Source organism: Arachis ipaensis, chromosome B10 (assembly GCF_059453495.1).
Source record: "Arachis ipaensis isolate K30076 ecotype BB chromosome B10, ASM5945349v1, whole genome shotgun sequence".
Taxonomy (NCBI): Eukaryota; Viridiplantae; Streptophyta; class Magnoliopsida; order Fabales; family Fabaceae; genus Arachis; species Arachis ipaensis.
Genome location: NC_142435.1, coordinates 102838292 through 102863237, shown reverse-complemented (window position 1 = coordinate 102863237; position 24946 = coordinate 102838292). Strand labels below are relative to the sequence as shown.

The window sequence follows — 24946 nt, the reverse complement described above, 5'->3', positions numbered from 1 at the left end:
TAAGTTATTAGAACATTACAAATTTTTATAGTACTCCTAACATTTTTTAAGCCATTTTTTTAAATTGTTTTGCATAGAATAAAAAAATTTTTGTAGTATAATTTAAAAAATTTATTAAAAAATATTCGTGAGCTATTAAAAATGGACAGAAAAGTATTGTATGGAATTCGAATTAATAGCTCATTAATATTTTAAAGAAGTTTCGTAATTAAATATTTTGTTAGCTTTTTTTAACGTATGAAATAAAATATATATTTTTTTAATTTTTAAATTATTAATTTTTTAAATAAATTTTTAAATTATTAATTTTTTTAATAAATTTTTAATAAAATATTTTTAATAAATTATTAATTTTTTAACAGCATAATTCGAATTATACCATGAATTACTGTGTGTGTAATTCGAACCAAGCTGGTTCGAATTAATGTGTGCGTGTGTTTGTATATAATTTGAACCAAGCTGATTCGAATTAATTAGTGTGTGCGTGTGTTTGTGTATAATTCGAACCCAATTGGTTCGAATGATATAAAAATGGAGTTCGAATTTAACTGGTTCAAACTATATATAAACGTATATTGGTGGATTCATGAAACAATTTTCGTTTTGCCTCATTCGTGTAAAATTTTACTCCCTTGACTTATTATTGTGATTTGCCCTTTAATTTGTTCTAAAAATTAGGTGAGACGTAAGCAGGCTGGTGGGAAATGTTACCATCATATATAATAAATTAGGATGTGTTTTATTTCTAAATTGGTTCTATATATCTTTTGTCCTTCTGAAACGAAGGCATGGCCAAAATTAGCATCTCTCACCATTAGATTGTTAGGTAAGTTGCGTAAACTCCAATTAGTGGATGTAAAATCATAACTATGCATAGTTGTTGTTCAAGATTCAAGTAATTAACATACGAATAGGATATTCCACTAAATGCAGTATATTTCATTATTCGTGAAAAAGAAAATAACCTATTATCACTCCCGATCGGCTAGTACGTACCTTGAATCCTTGATTATTATCATGAATACGTATTTGTCACAAGATACACAGTCCATGTAACTCCAGTATTTAACGACATGCAGAACTCATCTGTCATCCATGATAATAAATTATACTTATCTTTTTGTGGGATGAAAATATTTTTGAATAAATTATTAGTGTAATTACTTATATAAAATTATTTTTATTTAAAATATTATTTTTATATAAAGATATTTTTATACGAATGAATATTAATTATTATATTTTTTGTTGTCTTTTATATTATTATTATTATTACACTACAAAAAAAACACCCATTCAAGTATACTTGAAAAGTGTAGCCAAAAGTGAAAAAAAATAATGCCTTAGGCTACGGCTACGCTTTTTGGGCTACGGCTACGCTTTTTGAAGTGATTCCTATTCGGCCATTGCCTATTCTCAAAGGCTACGCTTTTCTGCACCAAGGGCTACGCTTTTGGCATTTGGGAATAGGGTACACTTTTCAAGTGATGCTGTTCAGGACCAAAGGCTACGCTTTTCAGCTTCCAATTTTGTCAGAATAGGCTACGCTTTTCAATGCTACTGCATCACCAGTAAAGCGTAGCCACATTGTATACCATGGCTACTTTTTATAAATGTAGCCTTAGGTACCTCATTTTTTTTATATACTATAGCTACTGTATATAAGTGTAGGCTTAGGTTTTGTTTTTTATTTTCTATATATATATATATATATATATATATATCTAATAATTATTAATACAACATAATAGTTAATAATATGATTACATTTATAATAATTCTGTATTTTTATTTAAATGAGTTGAGTATTATAAAATAAAAATAAATACATAAATATACTTATAATACACTTATAATAATTATAATTATAAATTCCTGGTAAGAGAAGTGGCGAATTACTACAAAGTTACGAGCTTCAAGAAATTCAAAGAAATAATACACTTATAATAAATTACAAATAAGTATGTTCTTCTATTATCATAGAAATATTATCATGTTAAGGACATTTGTGTGTGTGGGGGGGGGGACTATAAGCCAACTTGTTCAACTGTTGAGTTACTAACTTCAGTCAGCTCTTGGTCAGGGCTTCTCGCCAATAGATACTTCCAGTCTTGCATCATTGTTGTCAGCTAGTTCAGCTTCAAAATCTGCATCAAATGCAACTGACAGAGGTGATTTCAAATTTAGAATGATATATTGAAATTGATATCATAAAGCAAAAGATAGATAACCAGGTAAATCAATTATACAGCAAAATAATTAAGTTTTGTACCTGAACCATAGAGAGACAGCAGCTTTAGCTCCTTTAGGTAAAAATTTATAATCCTAGGATTTAAGAGCCACAACCCTGTTAAGTGCAGTGCAGCCAGACGAATTGTATGAGGACTCTTTGTTCCTTCCTTAAGAAGATTTTGAACAAACTGTTTGCCAAGCATTAAAACTAATAGTCACTAGTTTCATGAAATAACATAGCAGAAGATCAGAAAGCTTGTTGAAGAGAATACAAACCCATTTCAGGGGTCCAGGTGCATTGCCTATTTGGTGCATTATTTCATCATTAAAAACACAGGATGCAAAACAGATGACAAAAGAGCATCAATGGAAGAAAGTCTTCTCTTGTTGCAGCTTATATGCAGTATCCAAGAGGAACGGAACAAATTTCATATCAACTGATAAAAGATAGAAAGTCATTAGATCAGTGAACACTGCTTGTGAGATGCAGAGAAAATAAGCTCGCAATAAAAATACGTGTCACTCCAATAAGCCATTATGAAGCAGAAATTGTGTGCTTTCATGCCGGTTAAAAAACAAAACAAAACCAAGTTCAAAGTAATGCAATAAAACACAACATGTCACATTTATCAGCCACATATATGCAAGGCCCTATGGGCAATCAAGCATATATGCAAGGATTGTAAGGAATTCTACATTTGGCATGGTGATTGTTAATTAACTTATATTTCAATGCAAGTTGATGTTCTTATCATTCAATAGCAATGTTCAATATTTTACTAAGACGGCATCAGATTACATGGCTACACACATTGGCCATCTAAGATAAAAACCAGGAGATATGCCATCAATATAATATAAACAACATGAGTGTCATCCTCATGCATCCTTCATGCCTTCAGTGACATGCTCATGCATCATTCATGCCTTCAATTTCAAGCCAAAAGACTTTTGCATGAGGAGTCTATGCGAGATACGCATCTGCTTAGGCTTTAAGAAAAGTCAGTTCTTGATATCCTTGAAATCCTCACACAAGCTAAGACTTTGAGTTCCATGAGATCCCAAACCACACAAATGAAAAGGCAGTGTGAAAAAAGGGGAAAATAGTGGGAAAAAACACAAAAACAGAAAGAGGAAAACAAAAAATACAATAACTGGAAATCTCACAAACCAGTCGCGGCTATCATCGGGGAAAATCTCACAGCAGAAATAAAAAATGGTAATAACAACAAGGTGGTCTACAAGACTTGCAAGCGAAAAGCCAAAAACATCGATATACAATCCACTTTGGTTACATATAATGCACACAAACAATCATATATACAACAGGCTTAGTTGGACCAAATAAATACAAAATAGAAGAATCTATTGCCAATATCTGACCTGCGATAGTGTCGCGCAGTTACGATCAGCAGTGGCAATGATTAGCACCTGACATGTTACGTAAGTGAATAAGTGTGAGTATCAAAATTGTTTAAGGTGGGAGTTAATGTCAAAAATAAAAACCAGACAAATTGATAAACATAAGGACATATTCTATTCTTTATCAGAAGGTAAGATAAACATAAAAAATCACTAATCTAACAATACTCATTAATCTGTTAAACCCATATTTCACAAATGGATGCAGGTCCACCAGATGAGTAAGAATTGACTGTGAGAGAGAGTAATCCAGCCGGCGAATGAGTAGCGGAAGGTGGATCAGATTGGAGAAAAGATTCAGGAGAAGATAGAGGGACAATGAATGGCATTACAATGGTGGTTGAAGGATTTGGTGCCACAGTAGCAGCTAGACCTGCTGGTGCAACAGGTTCAGGAACAAGGACAGCATGACCAACCCGCTTGTTGCTTTTATGAGTAGATCCAAAACACCAATATAGGCTCTACCAGCTTCCCCAATCTGCAGTTAGTGAAGAAACAATTCTAAATCAAATGTAGAAGCAGGACCAAAACATTAACATGAAACAATACAAACTAACTAACCAATCAAGGAAACCAAGATATAGAAATTGGCGTAAATCCTCACCTGAAGGAGTTTAGTAATGCTCCTCCGCCTACTCCCAAGTCCCAATCCGATCAGGCCATTGCCGCCACCTCCGCTGCCCCACTTCACTGCACCATTCCTCTGCTAAATTACAGTCTCCTCCTTCCCCTCAAACCCACTAGGCTACACTGAGAATAAGGACCAATTATTTTGCATAAACATTTGCAGGTGAATAGTAAGTTAAAAATTAAAATTTTTACAATTAACCAAAAATTCAGTTTTAAAATTATTTTTTAACCAAAAGGGTACCAAAAATTTTCAATCAATCCTACTTGAAAGACACAAGATTCTGCAAAATCACTATTTTTCAAACACAACATAATGATCAGAGAAATTAAAGCTGTATACTTACATTTTTCAGCGAGAGCTTGTTGGGCAGTCCCTTGCAAAAGCCCAAAATACCCATAGTTGTTAGCTTCCACCACCGCCTCTGCCGTTGTACCTACCACCACAGCTATAGCAAGCACCATCACCACCGCCTCCTCCTCCTCTGTATCCACCACCACGTGCAATAACCGCGACCACCACTGCCATAGCTCTTGAATGGCTCTCACAAAAAGCTTTCCCTACAAAAATTTAAATTCAAAATAAGCATGATTACAAGAAAGGCATCAAGCTGATATCCATTTACATAGAATCAACTTCATAATTCACAATGCATTACAATTTCTAAGAGTTGCATCAAAACCGAAGTTCATATTCTTTCTACAAAAGCACCGCAAACAGAAGTCTTTTATGAAAAATAGCACAACTCAAATTTTATTATTTTTCTTACAACAATTATATTAAATCAAATGTAGTAGAAACACACCAGACAAGAAGAAACACCAGGCCATTCAGGATACAAATGAATACAAAAGTGCATTTCCATCCAGGATTGGTGTAAATAGAAGCTGCAAAATGAATATTAATTTTAATAACAAAAAGATAAAGCACCAAACCATGTTTTTAATTAATGCATGAAAATCAGTTCAATAGTTCATAGCGCCAGAAGTAAAGATAAGATATCCACGTTTTCTTTTTCTCTAAATTTGCTTCTTCAAAATTCAAAATGTGGACATTGCTTTTACACACATCAACCTTGATATGAAGACTATTAATCACAATCCCAACAGTTTCGATCAATGGCTTTGCAAGCTTAGCAAACATCAAAATACTCATTTCATTTGTGTCCCAATCTAAACCCAGTTTTAGGACTCGCTGTGAAATACCAAGAAAATGCTCATTTCATTTGTGTCTGAATCAAAACCTAATCATGTGAAATATTCTTAATAAAATATCCAAAACTACTATTTTTCAGGTTATAATATTGAAATGTGAAGGAAGTAAAACCTGATCAACGATAGTTGACCATCGCATCCCTTGAAGACCCACACTAGGAGGGCATGAACCCAATGAAAACTCCTGCAGCTCGACACTTTTCTACAGAATAATTTCCCTAGTTTAGCATGCACGTATGAAATTTCCAACACCTATTGCTTCCGTTTATGCCAAACACAGAAAGGAATCATAACAAATTGAGAATCAGAAGGCGAAACCCCCAAAATTAGAAAACCTAAAATTAGAACCCAAAACCCCCAAAAATTCATAGAACCAATTGAAAATTGATACATACCTTCTGTATCTCAATTAGCCATTGCAGTTCATCATCACTATCAAAATTATACACACCTTCGAACTACAAAGTGAGAGCGAGTTAGAGAATGAGCAAGAAAGAGAGGATGCAGAACAGAGAATATAATGCTTACCTGGTGACAGAGGATACGACGATGGTGTTGAACAGTGACAGTGAAGAGATGAGCGGCGACGCAACAGCTTGGAGACGGTGCAGCAGCTCAACGGCGAGCTCCAGTCGACGGCAGCACCACGACAGAGCACGAAGGCGGCGATACATCCCTGCTTCCTCCCTTCGAGCTCCTCGGCACAGAAGCCCGACGGTGGTAGAACGACGACTGAAACAAGCCCTAGCAGTGGTGGTGGAGCTTCAATGGCGACAGAGCACCTCCTTTTTCTCTCCTCCATCGCGTTTCCTCTCATCCTCGAGCTCTCTCTCTCACTGGCGCTCGACGACGACGGCGATGGTGGCGGAGCCCTAGCGGCATCGTCCTCTCTTTCCTTCCTTCCCTTCTCCTCTCTGATTTCTTCTCTCTTTCGTGTTTGTGTATGTTGAGTGAGGATGAGAGTGTGTGCTGCACTGCTGCGTGAGTGAGGGAGAGGGCCAACAAATTTTTTTTACTAAGTGTTTATTGAGGATTCTCATATTAGGAGACATTTTAAAAGCGCACTTGAAACAGAATAAATAAGCTACTCTTTAAAAGCGTTTTCTTTGATGAGAAAAGTGTATTCATAGATATTTAGATAAGGCTACGCTTTATAAGTGATTTCTAAAATACTTAAGGCTACACTTTTTAAATGATGCCACAATTGTGTATCTTTTTCTCATATAAAAAGGCAACACGGAGAAAAGCGTAGCCTATTCATAGAATAGGCTACGTTTTTCAAATGTAGCTTAAAAAAATTGTGGTTGAATGGATATTTTTCTTGTAGTGTTATTATTATTATTATTATTATTATTATTATTATTATTATTATTATTATTATTATTATTATAAGAAGAAGATACAATTACAAATGTGTTCAAAAAGAAGCAAGTTGCGAGTCGGAAAGTGACGAATCTAGGTAAGGGGTGGTACTCAAGACACATGAAGTGTGTGGACAAATACAATGAAACAAAAGTCTCTGAATTCGTTTCTTATTTATTATATGCTATATAGTGAATATCTTGAAACTTCACAACTTAATTTTTGCCAGTGCAGTAGGAAAGATCCATTATCTAGCTAGTCTACCACATCCGTTCTATCTATCTCCCACTTCACTATTGTACTTCTCATAAAAAAAAAGTTCGGAAACTAAAAATTACTCTAGAAGAAGGACATTTTAGACAAGCTCCTCTAGTTGTTCAAAAATCATTATTGAAATGCAGAAACCGAGCGAGTAATACTTGATTCTTATTTGGTAAACCCAAGGTTCTGAAAACCGGTTCGAACCGGCCATTCAAACCGATCAAACCGTGAAAGGATTGAGATAGTGGTTCGGACAGATACCAAAACCGAGAATTTGAAAAATCATTAGACCGTCGAACCGGTCGGGAACTCGTCGGTCGAACCGAACCGCGACCTGGCCAGTTTTTTGAATTTTTTCAAAACACTGCCGTTTGGATTGAGGAACTCCCTAACCATTACGCTACGTCCCACTCCCAATCCTGACTCTCCAAACGGCAAACACGCGCAGCACTCCCATCAGGCCATCACCCTTCCTCTCATCGTCATTGAGCTCCTCCTTCACTTCCATCTCGCCACCGGCGAGCAACCGCCGCCGTCGCAACTTGGAGCTTTGAAGCCACCGTCGCAACGTCGTTTTCCTCCATCGCTTCGAAACCACCGTCGCCGGCCTAGCCTCCTGCCTCTTTCGCGCAGCCACTGTCCCGCCGTCGCCAGTTTTGTTTCACCGCGTCAGCCCTTCGGTCGTGCCCTGTTCCTTTCTTGCTGCTAATATGCTCTGCTCTGTTCTAGTATTTAGTTCTAGGTATTAATTTTTTTAAACTATAATTGTTGAATAATTATTGTTACTTGTTAGTTAGTCTGTGAACTTTGCTGTTGTTACTGGGTTGAATAATTGTAGAATAATTGTTGTTAGTTAATCTATGGACTTGTTACTGAATTGAATAATTGTTGAATAATTTTGACTGTTGAGACTTGAGATTACTGAATTGGAGTGAGTTGCTGTGGGTTACTGTGATATTGTAATTGGATTGTATTGTTATTGGATTGCTGGTGATTTTTAAGTATGGATGAGAATATCAACTAAGAAACACCTAAGGCTATTGGATTGTTGTGATATTGTATTGTTATTGTATTTTTTTTTTTTTTTGTTAATTTTTGAAAAAAGATGGTTAATCTTTGTTAAAATTGTGCTGAAATTTTGTTAAAATTGTGATTGGCTGAAAATCTTGTTAATCTTTATTAAAATTATGCTGAAAATTTTGTTAAAAATTTGTTAGAATTTCTATTTGTTCATTATAAGTAGAAGGAGGGGTTAGGGTTTAGAATAGTTCTTCTGCAAGGAAAAAGGGATCATTATCTTTTTCTATTGATAGCTTCAAATACACGTTCAGGTAGTTGGCTTATTGGAAGAGAAGAGAACCATGAGAATGGATGCTTTGTTCAGGTAGTTGGCTTTAGGGTTTGCACTTTTTGACTCTACTGTTTCCATTTCTTCTTTCTCACAATAAGTATGCTTTGTTCCATCGAGCATTGGATGCTACATTTTAAATTTTTAATATCATTGTCTAATAATAATTGATAGTTCTACTTTATTATTCATACTTAGATCAAATAGTTGGATAGTGGAATTCATTGATTTGGGAGATGAAATGAGGAGAGATGTTTGGCATGCTTTGATAAGTTAAATTATAGCGTTACACAAGTTCACACATGAATATGGACCTTGATTATCACCAAGTTTTTGTTATAGAAGAAATAAATTTGTCATTTTTATTTTTAATAAAAAAAATAGATGAATTAAATTAACTAAATAAGTAGATGATTGAATATTTATTATTGGTTTGGTTATTCAATATTTTTTTTTGTGATTATCTTAAATTTTATATAATATTATAAATTTTTTATGTATATAAATTTTGACCTTTGATATGTTTTTTTTATATTTGACTCATGTATTGTATTTAAAATTGATTATGAAATTTTAATTAAAATTATACTTTTAACTTGTATATATTTAAGATTTATATCAGAATATATTTATATTTTTGTATATTTATTTAAAATTTGATATGTTAACCATAATTAAATCGATTGAATTTTTAAATTGATAAACTAATATAAGCGGTTTAATGATTGATTCGGTTTTCAGAAACATGGTAAACCACACCTACCACCAAATAAAGAATAAAGGGCGTCAAAAATCAAAATAGTTAAGAAATAATTGTCAACATAAGCGGATGTTAAAAAATTGATATACTAATTTCTTTGTGCATTCCACACTGGCTCAATGTCCCTGTCTACGTATTCCTACCCTGACTCTGGGTGGTTCGGTGGTCCCCAGCGTGGTTGTTGAAGTGGGACACCAGCGTGGTTCGTATGGCCTATACTTATACTGCCACTTCCATCATATATACTCACTCAACACCCCCCAAAAGAACAAAAAACCACTTAAACCCCTCTATTATTCCCAAACCAATAAAAAAAAGAAATATGGGTTCAAGCGGTGAGACACAGATAACGCCAACTGTGGTGTCCGATGAGGAGGCGAACCTCTTTGGGATGCAGCTAGCAAGTGCCTCTGTTCTCCCAATGGTTCTGAAGGCAGCAATTGAGCTTGATCTGTTGGAGATCATTGCCAAAGCTGGCCCCGGAGTTCACCTTTCTCCGGCTGACATTGCGGCGAAGCTTCCAACCACCAACCCCGATGCTCCGGTGATGCTGGACCGCATGTTGAGGCTCTTGGCTTGCTACAACATCTTCACCCACTCCCTCCGTACCCTTCCTGATGGCAAGGTTGAGAGGCTCTATGGTCTTGCACCTGTTGCTAAGTTCTTGGTCAAGAATGAAGATGGCGTCTCTCTTTCTGCTCTTAACCTCATGAATCAGGACAAAGTTCTCATGGAAAGCTGGTAATTTCGTTTCTTTCACTAACTATATATTACTCTATTTGCCCTCCTTAATATTACATGCTGAACTTTTTTTATCAATATTTATTTAATATTTTACTTTTATACTATTAAAATTAAATATTTAAAATTTAATATTTAATGTTCAAAAATATTAGCCAAATATTATTTAAATATGATCAATTTTGTTAGTTGTACACCATTATTCATAAAACAATTAGTTATTAGCGTTCAAATTTCTATTTTAGTAGAAAGCTATTTTTTAATCTATAATCAGCTAATAAATTAGTGACAACAAAGATTAAAGAAATAAAAATAATAATTAATTTTTAATATTTTATTAAAACTTTAATTAACTTGACTCCTCTCCGTACATTATATAGGTTTTACACCTAAAAGCATATTTAATGGAATTTAATTTAATCTGGGAACAAATTGCATTTTTTCTGGCAATCATGATGAGAAGACACCAAAAGAATCATGATGATGAGAATGAATAAGTGGTCATTATTCCCTGACACAAGTCACAAGTGTGTTATCATAATTGTGTTATCAGAAGTGTGTTATCATAATGGGATCCGGTAATATTTATGCGCACACATATCAATCTAGAACGTAAACACAAAAAAAATCTGAAAATATTTAATATAACAAAAAACAATTGAATTTATCGTATTTAATATTTATTAATTATTATTTAAATTTAAGAAATACTAAATAATTTTTTTTTATTTTCTTAGCGTTACCAGAAAAAATATCAATCTAGAACCTATAGACTCTAACGAAGTATGTTCGGGTATAAATAATTCTATATACTCATCGGAATGCTTTAAAGTCAAATGTGTAATCAAATCCCCCGAACAAACACCCCCGGCCCCAACCCTAAACGTGACTATTTCACCAACCACGTCCAATGTGAACGATCCTTTATTTCTTTTTCTTTTTTCCTTCTTTTGTAAAGACTATTATATTATTTGTTTGTCAAGGGTGGTTGAACCAACTATTAGGAAATGTTATTTGATGGTTATGTTAATAGACAAAAATACAAATGAGGAATCATGTTGTTCTGTAACACACTAACAATCCTATAACATATTAGCTATATTTATGCACATTGACACGGATACAATACGAAATATATGAATATATAAATTAAAAATTTTTATAACACACGTAGATATGATTTATATATAAAATATAAAATATTTATTGATATTAAAATATAAATTATTTTTTAGTTATTTTTAATGTTTTTTAATTATATAAAATATTTAAAATATTTTTTTTTAATAATTAATAATATAATATATACTATTTTTAAATTTATTTTAAAAATATATGTTAGGAATAAAGTTGAACACGTTAATACGCAGTGGTGGAACTTGAAACAAAATTTTGGGAGCTACATAGAAGATAATTGTCAAAATATTTTTGATATGGACCCCATTTAAGATAAGCTCGTCTAATCTCATCTCTCCGGTTTGGGTGATATTGTCAAATTTAAAGCCGTTTTTTAGGGTCTCGTTCCAAAAAATTAAGGTCAAACTCATCAGATGTAACTTTTTGAACTTTTGAAGGTTGTATCTCACTTTTTTCGTAATTCATTAAAGTAGAAGAACTATCTACAGGTGTTGATATTATAAAAATTATATGTTCTCCTTCTTAAATATTAACATTCCTCTTAAAAAATCATCAATTCTTTTATTTTTTTTATTATTATTTTATATAAAAATTTGAATATATATCCTGTAGAATATGTAAAGAAAAGGTTAGAAGGACAAATATTAAAATTTATAATATTTATTGAATTTTTTTATCAATTTATACAAATACAATAATATTAATACTTATTGAATATTCTATTATTTTTTATCATATAAAAAAATTAAATTAAATAAATAGTAAACTATAAAATCATATTAAATTAAATAAATATCTAATCTTTTATATTTGAACTTAAAGGTAGAGAGAGTGTTGCTTATTGAACTTATTGGATACTTTAAGTCATAATAAAGTATTTAAACTAATTGAATTATTTTTTATCTTTTAAAAAAATACTACTAATTTTTTTATAAAAAGTTTGGGGGCCATGACCCCCCTTGTCTGAACTAAGCTCCGCCACTGCTAATACGTAATGGTATTTAGATGTGTTTAAATGTGTTCAATTTTTTTTATTTTTATTAAGACACAGATAAACACAAAAACATATATCAAATGAGTGTCGAAAAATGTCATATCCAAAATGCGTCTGACACGTGAATACAACAACGCACTGCTGAACAGAATTTATTATATTTAAAAATAGAATAATGATCTAAATTAGTCCTTAAATTTTTTAAAATTAGACATTTTAATTTTTTAGAATTCAAAATATAGAAACAGTTTTTACCGTTCACTTATGTTAAACAATATAGTTTCCCTGTCATTAGTTACTAACAGTGATTATTAACGTAAAATGTTAACTCACTCATGTAATTATTAGGTGTCCACACGTGCAAATTAAACAAATAAGTCTTTAGGATAAAAAACAAAACAGTCTTCAATTAGTTTAAAAAACTCAAAACAGTCTTTGAAAATTTTTTTAAATTTTGAAATAATTCTTTCGAAAATTTTATATATAATTATTTTTAAATTAATAAATTTTAATTTTAAAACCTTTTGGTATATTTATCTCATATTTAATTATTCATATATACAAATTGTTTTATGTATTTTTAAAATAAATTATAAATTAATTTTGGAAAGATACTATCTTTCAAAAAAAATTTAATAATTTAAAATAAACAAATTTATATTTATTTTTTATTATACAAAATATTAATTTAATTTAATTTTTAGGTACTATATTCCATAATCATTTTTAAATGATAAAGATAAAAATGAATTAGTGTTTGAAGAGATGAAAAAACTCTCATTTAACATAAAGGCTTTCACATAAACAATTAGAAATATTTGTGTAAATGCTTTTGAATGCAACACTTAAGAACTTGCGTTTAATACGAAAGTTATCTCTAAAGTTAAATTTGTAAGTGTTGGTCAACCACAAGATCAATATGGGTCATTTACAAAATTTCAATGTGAAACTCTTAATATTTTGCAATACTTAAGAAAAAATATGTTGGCAAATTTAAGTGTTATGATCATATTTCTTAAAAAATTTTGAGATTTACTGATTGTTATGTTGTACAAAATAGACTTGCATTTGAAGTTATTAATGTTACTATAGTTAGTAATTATGTCAAAAAAAATAATTTTTTTTAAATTTAGGAATATTTTTTTAAGTTTATTTTGAAAAAGATTAAAAATATTCGAATAGACTATTTTAAAATTTTTTAAAATTTTTAGGGACTCATTTGAAATTTTCTAAACTCTTTAATGACCTTTTATACTTCACTGTGGAGATTAATTGTCTAGCTCAAATACGTGGACAATTGATGTGTGTAAGTTAATATTTCACGTGAGCAGTCACTGTTAGTGACTAACACAGTGACTAACAAGAGAGAAACTATATTATCTAATAGAAATAAATATTAAAAATTATTTTATATATTTTAAAAATTGAAGAATTAAAATGTCCAATTTTAAAAACTCAAAGGCTAATTTTGGTAATTATTCTTACAAAAATTTGAGTGCAACACTCACCGAAAGATTATTCCAAAATGGCAAAATTAAATAATTATTTGTAGAAAGTACTTTACTTCTAGGATTAATTGAAGTTAATATACTTTTTAAAGTTAAATACTTCTACGAAATTATTGATGTATTACTTTTTTTAATTTCCACAATTTTTTTTTTCCAAAAGTAGAATTTATTCATTGAGAAAATGAGTAGTACTTGTCCAAGTTATAGGACATAATGAAAGAAAACGGGGGTCTCTGAGAGAGTTAAAATAAAAGAGGTTTATATGACAAGTTTGTGTTGTTGTATAGGTACTACTTGAAAGATACAGTGCTTGAAGGAGGGATTCCATTTAACAAGGCTTATGGAATGACAGCATTTGAATACCATGGCACAGATCCAAGGTTCAACAAGGTTTTCAACAAAGGGATGAACGATCATACTACAATAACAATGAAGAAAATCCTTGAGATCTACACAGGCTTTGAAGGTCTTAAATCTCTAGTTGATGTTGGAGGTGGTGTTGGAGCCGTAATGAACATGATTGTCACCAAGTATCCCCATATAAAGGGCATTAATTTTGATTTGCCCCATGTTATTGAAGATGCACCATCTTATCCGGGTAATTTTAAAATCCCATAAAACCTTAGAATTTAGATAATGGATATGGCCTTGCTTATTTTATCAAATCATTGTCATGTATGTATAGTTATAGTGCTTGGCTAATTTACTGTTTAAAATAATAGCATTGCTTAATTAATACTTAATGGTGGCCCTACTTGATCATTTGATATTAATTACTAGGTTAATAAAAGTTTATGGTTTCGTGTAGGAGTGGAGCATGTTGGTGGCGACATGTTTGTCAGTGTTCCAAAAGCAGATGCTGTTTTTATGAAGGTGAATTACGATCCGAATACAGTAATCAGGCAATCACTAAATTTCTAGTCCAGCTTAGAGACTTTGAGATCCATTACTTAAATAATTGGAAGGCCCAACAAACAATTATCAATCCAGTTAGACCAAACATGATTTTGATACCAGCATTTTTTTAATAATTAAATATGTTTTTTTATTTGGTTAATTAAAAAATAATTTAAATATACAATTACTTAATAAGTGTAAAAAATATTTAGTAATAACTAGTGTTTTAAACTTTTAATTATTACCTTGAAAAAAAAATTATTCATTAGGAATCATATTATTGGTCAAATTATTCATAGAAGAACAAAAATTGGCCCAGTATACTCAAACTTTTTTATTTTTGATTAGTTTTTGCAGAACATGGATAATTTCGTTATTGAATTCATCTTTCATCTCTAATTTACCTAAATTGTTTTTATCTGAATGAAGTGGATTTGCCATGACTGGAGTGATGATCACTGCATAAAGTTTTTGAAGAACTGCTATGATGCACTCCCCTACAACGGGAAGGTGATTGTGGCCGAATGCATTCTTCCGGTGGCGCCGGATTCTAGCTTGGCCACGAAGGGCGTGGTCCACATCGACGTGATCATGTTGGCTCACAACCCAGGTGGGAAAGAGAGAACAGAGAAAGAGTTTGAGGCCCTTGCCAAGGCTGCTGGATTCCAAGGTTTCCGAGTCCTCTGCTGCGCTTTCAACACCTATATCATGGAATTCCTCAAGAAGCCTTAAAATTGTTGGCCATGGATTCGTTTATCATGTTATACATGGGTTGACAGATTCTACTTATGGTGCCTTCTCGTAAAAGTTTCCACGGAAAATGTTAATTTTTCTCCTCTAAAGTACACATTAGGCGAAAAATAATGAACACGTTGATTGTATTCTACCTCTATACTATAACAAGTCATATATTTTCGGATCCTTCTCTGTAATGCCAAATACTTTTCGGATAATTAACAAGAATTTTCCATTTGCCAATTGAAGTATATGCATAGTAAAGTAATTGCACTAAAAATGAAAACAACATCATTAACAAAGAGAGAATATATATATATATATATTAGAACAGTCCAATAATGTAGGTCCCTGCACTATTAAGATAGTTTGCTTTATAGCCATAATAATACAACATTATGAGAAAACATCATTCTTATTAAAAACGTGACAACATAATTACAAACTGCTAACGATTATTAGACCAAGAATGAATAAGCAACACTAACAAATTTTGAAGGTTTAACAAATAAATTCCACTACACTCTTTTTTAACTGTTCCTACAAGAAAACTACACAAGGTGTAATCCTTCAAAACATATCACGAGCAAGCGTAGTGTCGAACAAAGTTATATGACCATGTTCAGTTTTCAATACGCAAATGCCACTAACAATCATAGAGTGCTTCTTAGGTGTGACTTGTGAGGAATGGATACTTGGATAGAAAAAAAGAAGTGAAACTTGAGAAGTCAAATATTCTTTGTTTCCTCCCTCCCCTGCTACCCTTAATTTTAGTTCTTGCCAAACACAAATCTTATTTGTTCTTGAAAAGTTCTAAACAATGTTCTTTAACCAAGTCCCTACTCCAAAAAGTCTTATAGTACTCTGCATAGGTGAATCCCCTGTAAACGGCTCCATTTTCATCTTCCGTGAGTGGTTTAGCAGGGCTTATCAAAGCAGAGTCACACGGACAAAGAAACGAAGCCACAGAAAGTCTTGGCTTCTCAGTGTTGACTATAGCCCGATGCCACACACTCTTGTAGATCCCGTTACTCAAAGCCTGCACCACAAGTACTTTCTTATTTTAATTCAACACAATAAAAAGAAATAAAATAGAATAGTCAATCTAGCAGGGCGTACACTTGTTTACCTGCAGTTGATCACCAATGTTAATGACAAAGGCATTGGGATGGGGCTTAACGGCGAGCCACTTGCCATCTTTGAAGACTTGAAGGCCGGAAACGTGGAGGTCTTGGAGCAGAATTGTGAGGGCATTAGGGTCAGTGTGTCCTGGCAATCCGTAGGTGAGTTCTGGCTGTGGGCATGGTGGGTAGTAGTTCACTGCCATGTGCTGTCCTTGTTCTCCCAACACATTGTTTATGTATTCCTTTTGTAACCCTAAGCTCTCCGATATCAATCCTTGTATTCTCATGCCCAATGCTCTTACTTCTTTGCAGTAATTTGACACTGTTTCCCTGCCACCGCCACAATACAGTTTTAGAAAATAAAAACACTTCTTCTCTTTTTGGACTCTTTTTTGGTCACCTATTTTTAGACTTGAAAACAAAACTCAGAGACAGACCTCTACGCATTGGGTTCTCCTCACTCTTATGGCTTATGGGCCTATCAATGTTTCAATTTATGGCTATGACAAACACAAACTCGCAGAAGACCCCAAAACATAACAACTTTATTGCATCAAGACCAAAAAAAAAAAAAAAAGCTTTAGTACATCAAAAATGTTTTCTCTTAAAACAATATCCAATATATCTAATATATTTGTAACTAATTTTATAACCAAAATCTGTCACATATCATTCTTCATTCTAATTGAAATAAAATTTTTTCTTCCAAAATTAAAGAATTTTTCCTTTCTCTCTCTTCCTTTCTCTATTTCTCTCATCCTTTCACCCACTATATTTTTCTTATATATCATTATCAATGACTAATTACATATTTGGCAATTAAAATATGTAACATAATATTCTTAATTGTATTTAAATTAAATTAAAATATTAAAATTTAAATTGAAATATATAATTATATTATATATTATATATTATAAATTACTAACTAATTTAATAACTAAAAAATGTCACATGATACTGTCTTATTAAAATTAAAAGAAAATATTTTTCTCCAAAATTAATAAACTCTCTTTTTAGATTCTCTTATCTATCTTCTTTTTTTCTATTTTCTCTATTTTTTCACTCTATATATAATTTATAATTTATATTTTATAATAGTAATTTGATAAATTAAAATATATCACGAAATATTTTTTATTACAATTAAAATAAAATTTTTCTTTTTAAAGTTAACAAACTCCTTCGCTCATTCTTCTTCTTTATCTTTCTCTCCCTTTTCTCTCATAATTTATCACCAGATATTTTTGTCTTTTACAATCTTTTTATAAAAGTAATTTAATTTTATAAATTTTTTATGTCATAATTTATATTGTTAGGATAAAATTAACATAATTTTAAAAAATTTATATTTTTATAATTTTATTACAGATAAAAATATGAATTAAAATACTGAGTAAACATCCAAATTTTTATTTAACGAATTTTAAGTCGAATACTTTGATTTAAAAGGTTTTTATTATTCTATAAGTCATCAATAATTACCCTTGACCATAGGCTAGTTTCTCTATTAGTTTTAATTAAATTTTTAATATGCATGTAATACAAATAAATTTTTAAGACATTTCGTTATAAAAGAAATATGTCTAAATAGTATTATTATAAGACAAATTTTTTTTAAAAATATCAAATTTTTAAAATAACAAAATAATCAGTTTATCTGACGAAGTATTTTTCAAAAAAAATTTAAAAACTTTTATTAAAATAAATTTAAAATTTATAAAAAAAAACCATTTTGAATAATTATTTTAAAATAGTTTTATCATATTTAAAAATATTTTTTAAATTTATGCTCGTATTGACCGTCTAAAATATGAACACATAGGCATACAGAATTAGTTATTATATATTTATATATTTTAATGTGTCTATCAAAAATAATATTCTCAAAATAATTATGAATATTATATAAGTAGTTTTTGAACAAAATAAAAAAAAAGAAAATTACTATGATAACATGTAACGCCATTTCAAGATATTTTTTAAGGAATTTAGATTTTTTAAATTTTAAATTTTTATTTTTAAATAAATTTTTTTTATATTTTTATTTCACTTATAAAATAAATAATAAAAAATTATACTTTATTTTTAAAAGTAAAATTCAAATTTTAAAAATGATTATTTGGGTAGGGTTGGAGGGACATAGATCAGATCTACATTCCTCTAGATCTGATAACCTATACGCTTACGTCAACACGGAATTATACGGTGACGTCATATCTAATGATAATTTTTTGGTACATACGCATCTAACAATTTTTAGCACATTCACATGGACAACAACATTTCAAATTTTTTAGTATTCCTAGTATAATTTTTATCTTAAATTAATCGTTGTCAAGGTTTTAAATTAGTATGAATATTATTATAGACACATTAATTAATGACAAAGTTTTTAGGTCTATTAATTAAGAGATTAATATGTCTGACAATTTTTCTAGTTAGACGCTTATTTAATTATCCAAAAGAATTTGAATAAAAACCTATATCTATATTAAGTTTTTATATTATTCAAATTAATATGTTTCGAATGTAAAATTAAGCCTTAGTATATTAATATAAACAACTTTGCTAGATAATTAATAAACGATGCAACCAACTACAATAAATTAGTAGCATTTTTTTTTGAATTTTTTTTAAAAGAAACATAAATTTAAATTATCATGAAAATATCTAAAATCTAATAAAAAATATTTAAAATTAAAAAAAATCATCTAAAACTAAATAAAAACAAATATTTAAAATTATTATAAAAAATATTTAAAATTTAATTAAAAAACATTCAAAAATATAACATCTAAAATTTAACAAAAAAAAAATATGCAAAATTATTTTTAAAAAATTTAAAAACTAACAAAAAGATTAAAAATCTAAAACTATTAAAAAAAATCTAAAACTTAAAGAGAAAACACATATAAAAAATCTAAAATATATAAAAAAAAGATATATCTAAAATCTAAAAGAAAGAAACATCCAAAACAAGTAACAAAAATAATCTAAAACCTATAAAAAGAAGAAAAATGTTGTTAAAAAATATATCTAAAACCTAATAAAAAGAAATATATAAAACGTAACAAAATAAAACATCAAAAACTTAAACAAAAATAAGATATTTAAAATTATTTTAAAAATTTAAAACTTAATAAAACAAAATATCTAAAATTATTTAAAAAAATTATCTAAAAACAAATAAAAAATATATATAACCATTTAAAAAACATTTAAAATTAAAAAATATTTAAAATATAAAAAAAGAAACATTTAAAATTAACAAAAAAAATAATTTCAATATATTTAAAAAAAAGCATAAAAAATATATACTTCCTATGCGGCTACGCTCATGGGGAAAGGGGCAACCATTATGACGACATACTTGTACCTAAAGATGACGACACTACTCTTCGTACGCATAAAATGAATATCTCATGTAATAATTATTTATTATTATCAGAGCAAAAACTCTGCTATTATAAGTTTGAAAAATTTTTAAATATATCGATCCATTGATGTTTCATTAAATTTTAACAGTTGATTTTAATTATATATATTATATATATTTTATAATTAAAATTAACCACTAAAAATTATTAAAACATAAGTATATCAATATACTTCAAAATTTTGATATAAATCTATATTATATAACACATTAACACCCTATGAAAATACACCTTACCTAGGCGAGAAATATCTTTGTCTTTCTCGTCGTCGGTAATTTCGCTAATCGTTGTCTTTATTAATTTGAGTCTGAATTATTATACATTATAAAATTTTATGATGGCTGAACCCTTAAGAACATGACATGACATGTATGTAAGCCGCAAGGTTCGAGAATATTAAAATAAAACAAAATAAAGGATCATTAATATATATTTTAACAACATATGTCGAACTTATTAATTAAAACTTAAAGAAATATACAAAATATTTTCATTAAATATATTATATATTTATTAAAAAATTACTCATTTTTATTAATACTAATTTTGACATATATATAAATTGAACAAAAAGAGATTGATATGAGATAGGTATCGCAACATCGTCCGAGCCTGCGATACCCATCCCGTTCTTATCTGCTTGGGGATTTTGGTGTGGGACGGATTTTTAGCGGAACAGGACGGAGTCGGATTTAGGTACTGTACTACTAGCCTTATCCGCCCCTATATATATATATATATATAATAATAATAATAATAATAATAATAATAATAATTAGTAAAATGATTGATAATATTATATTATATTTAAAATTTTATTTTAATTTATGTTATGTATATGATGATGGTTATATAAATTTTAAAATTTAATTTAATTTATTAGATTTTAATAATTATATGGGCGAATAAGGGCAGGGCAGGTATCCGCGGAGGTAGATTAGAGTTTAACCATTTATTACTCGCATATAAGAACGGAACAGATTTTATGCGAGTTATTAGAAGGTGGGGCGGAATTAGGTAGAACAAAAATTCGCTCTTACCCGTTCCGTTGCTACCTCTAAGGAGAGACGAGGGAAAGAAAAAGAAGATTAATTTGACATTTCACAATAATTGGCGGTGTATCTTTTGGATTTGGATTTGGATTTGGATTTGGGTTCTGTTTCATTCCGTTAACCATGTTTTCTAACAAAAGAAAATGAATAGTAAATATTTTGCAGAACACAATAAATTAAAATAATAAAATATTTCTCCTTATTTTTCTCTTTGGTATATGGTATCAACATTACAAATTATATCAGTTACTAACGACTCAACCATTTTTTTCATAAAATCATTTTTTTAAAATTTTGTATTGAGTACTTTTAATATTAAAAATAAAAGGTATGTAAAAAGAAGTACTTGTAACATTTCTTTTTTCTCCCAACAGAACTACCAAAAATGAAAGACTTTGTAACCTAGAAATCATATAAAAAAATAAGAATCATGCTATGTATATTCAGAAAAACAATCACAAAATTAATTATTGATAAAATATAAAATATATATTTAAAATGAATTAAATAACACATATTTATACATATATATAGTGATTAATTTTTTGTATTTATATAATATTTTAAAAAAATTAAAGACATGACATGAGAGAAAATATATTTTCCATATTTAATTAATATATAAAAAAATATGAATGCAATTTGAGAAAAATTTTAATATGAAAATGAAAAGTGTCAATGAAAAGCATTATTGTATGTATTGAGAAAGAAATAAAAAAAACTTTTTGCCTTTTTAAATTTAAGTCATAACTATAAACTGTAAGAATATGTCAGAGAATAAATATCATAAAAAGTAGTTAATACAGTTATTTCTTTTATATTTGTCTGATTTTTTTGCACAATATATTAGACTAGGTCTGCAGTGTTTTATTAAAAAATAGAAAACTTATTATAATTAATGTCAAAACTTTTTTAAAAATGGAGAAAAACCAATCTAAATAAAATTCAATATTCCACAAATTTGATATATATATATATATATATATATATGAGTTAATAAATAATGAAAAACCGTGTATTCTCTTGTCCAAAGATCAAATGCTGACGCAAAAGAAAGATTGTGTTCTATTGTCCAAAGAAAGAAAGTTTAGTAAATTATTTTGAAGTTTTAAATGGAGCTATAAATGTTAAATAAAATAAGAAAGTCCTTGTGACTTGTGAATTAATATTGTTTTTTATTTTTATTTTCGTACATGTGATGTAAGATTCGAGTTGGGCCACACCGCATCCCTCTATGTATCGCAACAATTATTAGTCTAACACAATTAAATTTTGATAAATATGGTAAAAGTGAAAATAAACACGTGCTCGTAGTTAATATATATGTGTCTGTGGACGTCATTGTCTTCTAGAGTAATTTATTATCATCTTAAATTGTTGTCTTCGTCCATAAAATTTGTACATCTTTAATTTTTATCGAGAAAAAAATCCCAAAAAAGAAATCCAAGATAAAGAGTGCTACTAAATATATATTGTAACAAAAATGTTAATTTGTTTTATTATGAGAGAATGCAAGATGAGGGCCCTTCATAAATATTGCATCACATTTTGCTCTTTAATGAGAAGAAAAGAGAGATAAATATACAAAAGCAGTAATAGTAGTAATTAAGAGTTAAGACTTTGTCATGAGGACCAATTCGTCCACCCACATACGGCTGGGGTGGTGGCTAAGAAGAGTAATTAATAAGAAAAAGAGACTTACTTGAAAGATGAAGGATTAGAAGGCCATTCTTGGACATACTTATCCAAGGGATAGCAATGGAGCCTAAGATAGTCTCTCCAATTATGCACAGTCTCTTTCTTTACATTGAAACTTGTGGAGAGTCTCATTGTCTTTGATGGGTCATCTGAGTATAGTTTCATCTTCTCCTCCACCGGCAACTTGAAGAACTCATATGCCACTTCTTCCATTCTCTTCACTGCCTCTAGTGCCACCCCGTGATTTATAACCTTTTTAAGTTCATCATTTAACACATCAAATAAACATATATTTTTAGTACATACTATGCACATGCTATGTATTCTACAATCATATTATACTTTCGGTGTATCGAGAATAAAACTATTTTAAAGAATGAGAATGTTATGAAACTAAAAAATATGTATTATTTAATTTATTTTTATATATTTTATATTAAATTATATGTATTTATAGGATTATTAAAAGCATAGGGGGAATATTTTGAAAATGGAGTGGGACCTGGAAGAAGCCATAGAACTTGCAGGCATCACCGACTTGTTGAACAATCTGGGATCTGTCGGAGGAACCAAGGTCGATGATAGGAACATCTTCACACTCAGACACTTCGGAGAGACGAGGACGCTCGGATTCTGGTCTGACATAGCTTTGGGGCAAGTTTGAGTAACGGATTCCGGAAGAGAGCACTTTGGCGTCCATTAATTTATTTATGAAGATAGCTAATAACAAGGATATGATGGGGAAGAGGACAAAACAAATTAAAGGCACCAAAGAAAAGAAAGATTAAACAAAAAAACAGGACAGAAAAGCAGAGAGAGCGGTTCCCTTTTGGGAGTTGGTCTTACTAAGGAGTAAGGAGGTTCGAGGAAGATGAGGTAGAAGCAGAGTGATATGTTATTCATTTATATAATAATGTGAAGCCTTCATTAGGGATGTGGGTGAAGTAGAAAGACTATTTTGCATTGACTTAAGTGTACGTTGTCGCACTCCTATTGGTCTACTCTATCTTAGTCCTATAAGTATTCTCTTAGGTAGCGTTTGTTTTGAGGTACTGAGATAGAGACTAAAAGACTGAGACTCAGTATCATATTTGTTGGTTTAGAAATTGGTATTAAAATTTCTGTCTCTGTCTCTAAAATTTCAGTATTTCAGTACCTCCAAAAAGTAGGGACACAGGAGACTAAAATTTTTAGAGATAAAGACTGAAACTTTAATAACATTTTATACCTAAAATACTTTTATTTTAATTAATTAATTCCAATTTTATTCTTTGTACAAATTAAATTAGAATTTTATTCTTGTTTTAATTTTTGTCTCCCACTTTACACCAAACATAATACTAAAATTTATTTCAATCTCTGTCTCTTAGTCCCTGTCTATCAGTCTTTCTTGTAAAAGGGTGTGGAACTGTGGATGCCTTTCATTATTTTAGTAATTAATTGATAATAAGTAATGAATATTTTTTATTAATATTAGTTCATCTTTTATTTTTATATTATTAAAATTTAAAAATTAAAATTTAACATATTCAAAGTGTTATTAAAGGTTAATAAAAAATAATAAATTTTATTTGTCATGTAATAACATTATTCATTAACAATTTAGTTATAAATTTTGAATTTAAATTAATGTGATATATAAGATTATATATGCTATATACTTTATTATCTTTTATTTCTTTCTCTTTTGATGAGTGAGAGTGCCCAGGCTACCAACTCGATTCTCGCAGTCTGGCATTTTCTTCCATGTTGATGTACTTCTCAGCTCTCTCTTGCACATCGCTCAGGGAGCAGGTCTTGAATCTTCAAACACGCTTTATTAAACCTTTCCATGTAGTCCCGTAAAGGCTCTCCGACCTTTTGTTTTACTCCCAGGAGGCTCGGTGTGTTCTTTACTTTGTCTTTCTGGATAGAAAACTGCATCAAGAACTTTCGCGAGAGGTCATCGAAGCTAGTGACCGACCTTGGAGGGAGGCTGTCAAACCACTTCATCGCTGCTCTCGACAAGGTGGTCGGGAAAGCTTTGCAACGAGTAGCATCAGAAGCGTCAGCCAGATACATCCGACTTTTGAAGTTGCTTAGATGATGCTTCGGATCCGTGGTTCCGTCATAGAGGTCCATATCCGGGCTTTTGAAGTTCCTCGGAACTTTTTCCCTCATTATGCCCTCACTGAATCTGAATGGGTCCTCTCCTCCCAAGGAGAAATCTTCTCGGTCATTACGGGAGCTTCGATTTTTGAGAACGGACTCTAGCCTTAAGAGCTTTTCTTCTAACTCCTTTCGTTGCTCTATCTCATTCCTCAGGTTCCTCTCCGCCTCTCGCTGTCGTTCTAGCTCATACTCCAGCTGCTCCAAACGTCCTTGATAGACATGGAACAATCCCATGAAGTCAG

General features: G+C 30.3%; 3 protein-coding genes across 3 annotated transcripts; 1 reads left to right on the top strand and 2 right to left on the bottom strand.

Annotated features, from left to right (window-relative positions):
* Positions 1-4365: 4365 nt before the first annotated feature.
* LOC148581127 (uncharacterized) lies at positions 4366-6313 on the bottom strand. The gene is made up of 5 exons (XM_088509000.1): positions 6172-6313; positions 5609-5697; positions 4723-4842; positions 4629-4691; positions 4366-4404 (listed from the first exon to the last, which is right to left on the bottom strand). Exons 1-5 carry the CDS (start codon positions 6311-6313, stop codon positions 4366-4368), a joined length of 453 nt encoding a protein of 150 aa, XP_088365126.1.
* Positions 6314-9326: 3013 nt separating this feature from the next.
* OMT1 (O-methyltransferase 1) lies at positions 9327-15482 on the top strand. Its single transcript, XM_016324828.3, has 4 exons — positions 9327-9968; positions 13895-14205; positions 14416-14480; positions 14934-15482. Exons 1-4 carry the CDS (start codon positions 9436-9438, stop codon positions 15234-15236), a joined length of 1212 nt encoding a protein of 403 aa, XP_016180314.2. The 5' UTR covers positions 9327-9435; the 3' UTR covers positions 15237-15482.
* DMR6 (2-oxoglutarate (2OG) and Fe(II)-dependent oxygenase superfamily protein) lies at positions 14928-23441 on the bottom strand. Its single transcript, XM_016326518.3, has 4 exons — positions 23056-23441; positions 22558-22805; positions 16369-16693; positions 14928-16278 (listed from the first exon to the last, which is right to left on the bottom strand). The coding sequence occupies exons 1-4, from the start codon at positions 23251-23253 to the stop codon at positions 16033-16035; spliced, it is 1017 nt and encodes a 338-aa protein (XP_016182004.1). The 5' UTR covers positions 23254-23441; the 3' UTR covers positions 14928-16032.
* Positions 23442-24946: the final 1505 nt, after the last annotated feature.